A 9,986-nucleotide genomic window follows, 5' to 3' on the forward strand; every position below is an offset into this window, starting at 1 on the left:
TCTCTTCCTATAACGATAATGTTAACATGAGCTGGGCGATAATTTAATATCATCATCTATCTATTTCAGTGGAATCCAATTTTGAGAATATGATTATATTATATTTTCCTATACAAAATGATGTGATATATGATTTAATTAGTGGAACATAGTTCATTACATTTCATTACAGATGTTCTGATACCACTTTTTCCTTCCCGATTCCGATACTTTAACGTGTGTATCGGCCCATACCGAGTACATATCCAATACCATTGCATTAAAAAAAAATTCATCACCTGTATAGTGCTAACGCTGTAAGGATGCGATGTGATTGTTGTCGTAGTTGTATGGCATGGCTCAGATTGAATATGACTGCCATTAGAATTTTTTTATTATCCAACTCTACATGTAACATCAGTTCATGATACTTGATATTAATCCCTGTCATATCTACATTTAAAGTGAAGCCGCGTCTTTCGCTGAACATTTGCCACTGTTGTCACAACTGACAATTATAGAGTAATGGTAAATAAGAGACCAATTAAAGCTGTAGCAGCTAAACCACAGAAAGGATTTGCTGTTTTTTTTTTGTTTTTTTTTAAAGTCACATATTCTTGCTTTGAGCATCCTCATTCTAAAATGTTTTGAGTATCAAACACCCTTGTAGCCTTGAAACATGGCTGCCATCCTTCTTGAAACACAGCCACAATGGTTAGTTGAATTCTTGCTCGTTCCAGTGGATACTTTGTACGGCGGACAAAAACTATTACAATGCCCTTAGAAACTTCTCAAACCACTGCTTTATAGCATAAACCACATCTCTCTGTATTGTTTCAAAGAACCATTGTTATGCCAAAACGTGGCTAAATACGCTGCTTGTGGCAAAGCTCTGTAGCTTCACGGAGGGTAATAGTCAAACACAGAAGCCATGTATTGTGGCACAATGATAATTATTTGGAATAAACTGAGCGTACAGATAGACAGTGCATGGGTACTGTGAGAAAGTTTCTGTGAATGACTTGATGATTTTTGTCCACCGTGAAAATGCAGAATCCATTGTAACCCGGATAAATTCGAGACACGCAGCTTCTGGTCTCTCTAAAGGACGAAACTAAACTTTCTAACAGCCAAACTTTTAAACCAGAGGGGAAACCAAAGAGACACAGTTAACCTCTCCCTTCCACCGCCTCTACAGACTTCTACTTTGACGGCTGTTTTCCTCCTCCACCCCTCTCTGCCACACGGAGTATCATAGCTGATAGTGACGTCTGCTCCTTTGGTGTCTGTCTCTTTAGATCTTTCCTCCCTGGCTTTGTAGTCCTGCAGCCGCAGGCACGCCTCTTGAAGTGTTAGTGTGTGTCTGAATGCTGTCATTTCCCTCTCTGGACCATGTGTGTCTGACCTGTTGTTCAGTAGAGCTTACACACACACACACACACACACACACACACACACACACACACACACACTGTTGTCATACAGTGGACGAAGAACCAAATCCTCCACATGTTTCCAGTTAGCCTGGAGGACAGGGGATTTAAACTGGGGACAGACAAGAAAGTTAACTGTAGCTTTTAAGTGTGTGTCTGTGTGTGTCGTCTGGATTTTCTCAGATTTAGGATTTCTGCTGTTGTCAACCCACACACAAACACACACACACACACACACACACACACACACACACACACACACACACGCACACCAACATGATCTTCTGCCTATGTAATAACAGAAGAGGAAGAAGAGGATCTAGTTAACAGGGGTTTTACTGTATATTACTAGACACTTAAAGACACGATGTGACCTTTGATGTACGGATGCACCTTAATTCTGCCTTTCTTCCCTCTTTCACTCTTTATCTGTCCTCCTCTTCCTCCTGTCACATGTTTTTTTTAATACACTCTCTCTCTCTCTGTCTCTCTCTCTGTCTCCCTCTCTTGCGTCCTCTCCACACTCCTGCCCAGCTGTCTGTGGGTTTGAGGTTTTCTGTCCAAAGGTTGGATGATGCCGGACCAAAAATCAGCTTTGAGCTACAGATCCACAGGTGACACACCCACCAACAGTCACGCATACTGCCTAACGTCCCACACTCACACACACACACACACACACACACACACACACACACACACACGTACAAAGAGCTGTTTGTCTTTTCCCTGAGCCATGTAAATAAGTTCTGTGTCTGTCCTGATCATGTCAACGTCTGTGGTTTGATGAAACTAACCGCAGCGACAGAAGAAGACAGATGGCCGTGAGGAACTCCAGAGAGAAGACAAGCTTGACACAACACGTCCACTGTTTTGCTTCATTGTATTGATTTCGATACTGCACATCACTAGACACAGAAGCAGACAGTTAAATGTAGGCCAAGCTAGAGGAATCCCTCTTGGAGTCAGCTGAACATAAAAATACAGCTTTATCAAGAGCTTTTCTGAGCCTTTGGTTTCACTCATATTGTATCACGGCCTCCGGTGCAATGTTTCCAAATAGACAGTGGATGTAGAGCATAGCCAGTGAGGTGTTTGTTTTCATTTTCACACCTTAGATTTTAAATAAACTCCCTGTGAATGTTTCCACAGCTCCAACAAAGATAACTCCAACAGCAACCCTGTCGCTTTGAATCTGTCCATCGTTGCCAAGGCCCAGCTCGATTTACGTGGGTAAGTGAAGCATCTTTGCGTGTGAGAGCGCGGCGTCTTCACCAAGAAACAGTGACAAAAATTCTTTGTTGCCGTGTCTGTTCCCTGAAGATACAACTGATCTGGTTTCAGTCTAAACTTGTTGGTGTTTGAAGGATATTACTGCCCCTTTTGTAATGTTTGAATTTGTGAAGCATGTTTATATACAGATGGAAAACAGCATGAAAACACATTGCTAGAAATAAATTTGAAGTAATCATGTGCACATGGGATTCTTATGAGCCATTGACATGTACATAGATGCCCATATGCCCACTGAGACACGAACACACATAAACACACTGACACTTCAAAGCTTGGAGCCTTGCATGGCGTTGTTTGGGTGTGGTCACTGGTACACACAAGCAGAGGGGGTCCTGGGATGACAGAAACGAGAACGTACAAGTTCCTGTGTTTGTACTGCCTCAGCTGTTTCCATCTAGAGTTAAAAATTCTGCATTTTATATTCTAAACCACAGTTTTTAAAATACACAGCAGTGGGATTTATTCAACTCTGATTAGACTGTGCCCACCAGTAGTAAGATCTGCATGCACTGCATGTCAATTGTATTCATATTTGGCTTTCAAACATTACACCAACCATTTGGGGCAGTATGGTGTCCTCAAACGAGGCAGGAAAATCTTCAAACTGGCATTTAAAGCTTCACTTGCATCTCTCACTATTATTGATAGAATAATATTAATTCTGACAGAGTTTATATGAACTTTTTAACAGTTCAAAATGTTTTTGTGTTTAATTTTTTCTTTAAAAAGGTACTTATACATCAGACATGGAATATTTGACCTTCCAATATGACAACAGGGCTGTTAAAGGATAGGGTCAGATTGTTTAAGTCAATCTCACAATTATATTCACAGAACATATGTACAGACAATGTGTTTAAAGAGTTTTTCTGTGCTGACCATGACGTGTTACCTTCCTAGTGTAACTCCAAAAAAAACTAATATGAGGCTTTAGTCATTTGAGATTTTGAAAAGGTTAAAAGGTGTTTTTGCAAAGCTATTGGCCTTTTGACGCAAACGTACTCTGTGTTTGATTGCTGAGCCATGGTGGAGGGATACAGCCTGGTAGTCAGGTGTAGGTTTGTAACACAGGCGATAAGGCCGACCTCTGTCAACTAGAGAGTATCCCTCTGTCACAGCCAGAGGGAAATGACCAATAACAGCTGTCAACATTCATATGGACAGTGAGTATTATATTTGGATGGACTCATAACCTATTAATGTGCACATGCATCAGTGTCACTGAGTTGTTTCTCCTCCCTCCAGGGTGTCTCATCCCTCTCAGGTGGTGCTGCCATTCCCACGCTGGGAACCCAAAGAGAAGCCTGTCAAAGAGGACGACGTGGGACCACAAGTAACACACATATATGAGGTAAATGGACGCCTTTGCATCGACGCACAGCTAAGTGTCTGAATATCTTGGGATGTTTTTGTCGTTGTTGGTCAAGAAAGTACAGGTCTCTGCGTGGACTGTTAAGATGAAAAGAGCAGAAAAATAGGTGTGGGAAGTTGTAAATTAGACCACAGCAAGAAGGGGGCTCTGTGAGGTGAAGTAAAGAGAAACACACACACATACAAAGTAAAACCAGTAGCTCTATAAATAATTGGCCCCTGGCTGATCAAAGGTCTCCAGCTCAGGAGTAATTACTGCTGTGAAGGCAGGAAAAAGAGACATGAGGAGGGAAAAGAGAGAATGGAATAAGGAGCAAGGCGAGGCGAGAGGAGGAGGAGGAAAGGGGAGTGGGGTTGTTCTTAAGACTGGACACAGTATAATGAGTAATGAGTGATAATCATTGAGGGGAAAAACAAGGTCAAACAGAGGTACAGACAAACGGTTAGATGGAAGGAGGATGGCAGACAGACTGGCAACAGTTTACAATAGGGGTGAGTATTTGTGCGTGTGTGTGTGCGTGCGTGTGTGTGTGTTGTACATTTTTGTTTTAAAGGGATGGCTGCTTCATTGAACTGGAGTGCAGCAGTGTCTGGCCTGTCCTGCAGCTGATAATGATTTTCATTTGTGGTACTTTTTCCAGTTGGCAGCTGCTTCTAGTTAGAGAGAACAGAGTTTTTTTTTTTTTTTTTTGCTCTCATAGAATTCCTGCCCCGCAGCACCAGGATCATGTCCTGTTTGGATGACTTGCTTCAGTGTTAATGACCATGTGTGTGTATGTGTGTGTGAGAGAGAAAATACAGGGTAAAAAAGAGGATTTATTGAATTGATGGTTCATTTAGGCTCATAATTCATTTATCCTCATTTAGATGTGGAATGATGAGCCAGGTGATGCTGTAGGTTTAGCTTGTCTTGCGTTTCAATCCCCAGTGACTGAAGGCTGCATTAGTATTATCTTCACTAAAACACAGGTGGCCTGTGTCTTCATTCCACAGTTAGGATAACCTGATTATAGCCTCAGTCACTTGAGACCTACTAATAAGACAGAAGAGACCACAATACTGACAACTTTCTTCTCCCTCCCTCTGTCTCCAGCTTCATAACTCTGGTCCAAGCAGTATTCGAGAGGCTGAGCTTCAGGTCGGCTGGCCTTCCCGTTTCCGTGACGAGAACCTGTTGTATGCCATGGAGATTCAAACTGACGGACCAATTAGCTGCCGGACGAACACCAGTCTCAACCCACTTGGCCTCCAGGTAACATGAAAACACGTATACACATACAAAACCAAATAAATAATCATGAATATATTTCCTGTAGAGGAAGTGAATATGTTTCATAGTGTTTCTAATCACTAAATTGTCTTTCTCACTCACAAAAACTTGCATGTTATTAAACCACAAGCCCTCCTGCAATATCAGACTTTTAGTTATTACATTGCTAGCGGCTTATTTATCCATTGGTCCATCATTTATACCCGCTCATTTAAAACATAATTGTACCCATTGTTCTGGCTGTTCTCCATGTTCTTTGGCTGGTTGGCTCGAAACAAGGAGGCTGAGGAGTATTATGTTTATTAGTAGAAATTAAACTTGGAAAAGTTTCCAATATCTATGATTTCATCTGTAGAGTAATTCAAAAAGAAAACATGCAGTTATTTCAAAAAGTGAGCAATCATGTCTGAATGTAAAATGCTGCAAGCTACAACCATCTATGAAAACAAAGTGAGTCAGATATACAACACATGGTAAGAGGTCAGATTTTTTTTTTCTTAATTTTCTTCTTGATTTGCTCATTGCCAATATAAGTGTAAAATAAATTGTTGGCCAGACATAATAAAGCAATTTTGAGATGTCCCTGTGGGTTTTGGCAACTTGTGATAGCTGTTATTTTTTACACCTCACAGGCTAAATGATTATGCAGAAAAAAAAAATTGATACTAAGAATAACCAATAGCTGCAACATGACTGACAAATCTTTATGAGTGACTATTGCAGAAAAACGAGCATGATCCCTCACCAGCTTCCCACCAGCCAGTTGTGTTGTTAAAAATGGAGACACTGCTACTGGGAATTGATCCCAGCTCTCCCCTAAGGTGGCACGCCATTTTTTTTTAGCCTCTGTGCCCCAAGGTTACACTGAATTAAACATTATTTTTACAGTAATAAATTTACAAACTTCAAACCACTGTCCAAAGCACCATTATTGTTATCTGTGGCCTGTTTATGCAGCTCAGTCACTTGAGACTCACCGGCCGAAGTGACAGAGCTGCTGCCCACTGAGCTGCAGGAGGAAAAGCAGACAACTGTAGTTGCTATGCTCTGCTTCCAAAATTAGTAGAGAGGAAAAAGCAAGTCATGTCCAACACATCTCTTTTGATTTGAAATGTTTTATTACTGTTTAATGTCCATCAAGCTTAAAATATCTATCTTTTATCGCAGTGAGTCCTCTCTCTCTCTCTCTGTTGTGAGTGAGCGGTAACATGAGGAAATTTAGGTCTTCAAATCCTTCTTTCATCAAAACACTTTTTGATCAGATCACTAGCTGTCATTTGTTTCCACAGCTTCTGATTTTGTGTTATTTTACTACATCCCTTACAACATCTTTAAAATCTTACTTTACAAGCCTTCGCTGTCTCCACGTCCACTATCTCCTCATTTGCAGTCTGGGCTGCATCAGAGCCCATGTGCAATACAGACGACACTATAAAAACATCAGTATGTATTCACCAGGATGTTCTGACAAATAAGTGTCCTCACAAGGCCTAAACACATGCTGTTGAGGGAATGATTGAAATAACACCAAGGAATGTGAGCATTGGAACAACTTAGTATTTTTCCCATTTACAATATCTTATTGGTCAAATCTCTAAAAAGCTGATAAACTCCTAAAAGCTCAGATCTGATATCAATGTAAAAGCCTAACTGGCTAAAATACAAGAAACAGTTCTTTTTAGACTACTACTAATACTCTAATATAATTCATAATAATAAATATAATAAATTCATCTTTGAAGTGTAGATTCGTCATTTTCATAGTGTTCATAACTCTCTCTCTCTCCTTGTCTGTGTCAGATCTCTGCTCTCCAGGACACACCTGAATTATTGGGTTTCTTGAGGAACACCAGCGCTCCTCCTCACCGCCACAAACGAGCCGTCAGCAAAGCTCAGAATTATAGCGGTAAAACCTTGGTGAGCCACACATATGTGTATATCCTCCTAAGAAAACAAACTCAACTGAATGTTCATTAGTGATTCACAGATGTTTGATGTTTTCCTTCTCTCTCTTCTGACTTTCCCCTCATGCAGAACTGCACTAATATCTCCTGTCTGAGGATCACGTGTGTGGTTGGCCGGTTGGATCGTGGGCAAAGCGCAGTGGTCAAGATCCGTTCAAGACTCTGGGCACATACTTTCCTGCAGGTCAATATCTTGAGCTATCATTTTGCTTTTGATTTTTTTTTTTTTGCTTTACTTCCTTCCTAGGTTTATCACTCTATTTTTAGGGTTTGTCCTTGTTTTTCTGTGATTTACCGTTGTGCAACGAAAATAGACGAACAAAGGTTTAAAGTTGATTTCTATTCCCTTGAAACAGCAGTGGAGAAAACTATTTCACAATAAGGCCCATTAAGTTCTGGAACTCTTGATCATGTTCAATTTACCATTTTGTCTGGGCATGTTACTGCCAATCATCGGTCCAGTTCAAACTGAACTACACTGAGTTGTACCTGACAAACCAACATAATAATTAGAATATGAGATGGGTTAAATGTCACCTTTTAAAGAATAATGTAATATGTGTCTTACAGCGGCGTAATGACCCGTACGTTCTCAACTCTACCGTGTCCTTCATGGTCACAGCCATGCCGTACCGAATCCAACCCCCCACCCTGCCTCAACACACCACCTCGGTAAGATGGAGAATGGACACAGTAACTGAAGTGTGTGAGTTTTTCAGGCATTAAAGGCGAGAAAGGAAATGCATTAGCTCTTATAAATACTTTTCTCCATCTGTCTGCATTCTGCAGATGGGGACCCTGGTGTTGTGGGGGACTCCTGATGTATCGTTTGCTGTTCCACTCTGGGTCATCATCCTGGCCATTCTGCTGGGGCTGCTGGTGCTGGCCATGCTAACACTCGCCATGTGGAAGGTACACACACACACACTCATGCACACATACACACACACATACACACATCATCTTCCTTCCTAAAGCATTTCTTGTGGTAGTTTAATTATCCAATCCTACACTAATGGGTTAATATGATTCCCATAGTGTGGTTTCTTTGACCGGGCACGGCCACCAGCTGACGATGACATCTCCGACCAGGAGCAGCTGACATCTGAACAAACTGGGGACGCATAAGACGATGACATGACAGCTCCTGATTGGAGGACTGTGGTTTGGGAGGCATGTGCACCTTCTGAGTAACTTAAATCAGATCTGAGATCTGTTATAGTTGGACCTTACATTCCTTGGCTGGAGATCTTCTGCCTCTCTGTTAACGACACTGACTGAAAGTACAGACTGAAGACTGCAGCGCCAATCAGACTGGGACCAAAGAACGAGGTTCATACCAGAAGGAGTGGGACCAAAACACACTAAACAGGCTCAATCACACACACATGTACATTGTTTATCCATTGTGATGAAGCACCAGAGCTGAAGACAGACTGGACTTTGTTGTGAAGACAATGCTTTAAATGTTTCTGCAACTGAACGTTTTCATGTGTCTGTGTAAGTGAGGCACAAAGAGACTTGACATTTATGCACAAGTGCTTATGTGAGAATGAGAGCGTTTGTTTGTGAGAGTGCGTGTGAAGGTGTATATGTGGAGGTATTGTACATATGCGCGCGTTTATTAGGTGCCTCTTATGTCATCCTATCGTTCAGTTATTGAATTCTTTCCCCACCTGATTTAATTTATCCTGGTTCTGTATACAGATTTATTATACATACACACACACACACACATAGGATGCAGACACATGCATAAACACAAAGGCACAACGTTAATGTGTATATTTATGAATGTATGTGCAATATTTGGGTGTTGCGTGATACTGAAGCTTGTTTACACTGGCATTATTTTATTAGAGCTTAATGTTTCAATTGTTTATGTATATAAGTGATTAATTGGTATATTAGATATTAGTATTGCAAAAGCAACAGAGCAATTGTTTAGACTGATTTAAATCACCACATGACATTTTAAAAAAAGAATAAAGTGAGGAGACAAATAACAGATAAATAACTTATTACTGTCTTGCCTGTTATTTTGGATTTTTTTCTGACAGTTGATAAGACTTAAAAGGAGAAGCAGACTTGAAAAGATAACCAGTCCATATCAAAACTACATTGCAGACAGTCTGAGACTGTGTACATTACTGCACGGACTGGCATTTAACAGTGCATTTAATGTTGGCAGGCAGAACAAAGGGGTCGGGGCATCAACAGTACCCTGAATTTAAAACGTACCTTTAATGTGCCATCTTTGAGTCATCTTTGTTATTTGTATCAAGTGTGAAGTTTTATCGGAATAAAGTGTTGTTTGATTACTCATTCTCATTTTCAGTTTATTAGGTAACTGAACCTTACATTGCGCTCTGCAACATGAGCCCCTAAAAGAGCAAAGACACATGAAAAGATTTAATGATCACATTTTCATCTGTGCTACAGATACAGATACAGAACAGCAGTTCTGTGCCCAAACCAAGCAGTTAATTTTCCTATGTTTTATTAATACTAATAGCACATCGCTCTTTTATATAGTGCAGGTTACATATACACATACATGTACATACATGTACTATTCATGTTCTTTTGTAGTTTAATATGAATGAAAGTACAACACAAGACAAATATAGATTATAGAGTTAGATGTCATATATCTCTAATAGTATCTAAAGC

General features: G+C 40.5%; 1 protein-coding gene across 1 annotated transcript in view; it reads left to right on the top strand.

Moving 5' to 3' along the window:
• itga8 (integrin, alpha 8) overlaps positions 1-9,634 on the top strand; it is a 38,656-nt gene extending 29,022 nt beyond the window's left edge. The window contains exons 22-30 of the mRNA XM_056381774.1: positions 1,947-2,026; positions 2,565-2,645; positions 3,954-4,059; positions 5,173-5,331; positions 7,150-7,266; positions 7,384-7,497; positions 7,884-7,985; positions 8,103-8,225; positions 8,352-9,634. Coding sequence (XP_056237749.1) covers positions 1,947-2,026; positions 2,565-2,645; positions 3,954-4,059; positions 5,173-5,331; positions 7,150-7,266; positions 7,384-7,497; positions 7,884-7,985; positions 8,103-8,225; positions 8,352-8,441 — 972 coding nt within the window. The 3' untranslated portion in view covers positions 8,442-9,634. The remainder of the gene's footprint in view (positions 1-1,946; positions 2,027-2,564; positions 2,646-3,953; positions 4,060-5,172; positions 5,332-7,149; positions 7,267-7,383; positions 7,498-7,883; positions 7,986-8,102; positions 8,226-8,351) is intronic.
• Positions 9,635-9,986: the final 352 nt, after the last annotated feature.

This window comes from Seriola aureovittata, chromosome 7, assembly GCF_021018895.1.
Source record: "Seriola aureovittata isolate HTS-2021-v1 ecotype China chromosome 7, ASM2101889v1, whole genome shotgun sequence".
Taxonomy (NCBI): domain Eukaryota; kingdom Metazoa; phylum Chordata; class Actinopteri; order Carangiformes; family Carangidae; genus Seriola; species Seriola aureovittata.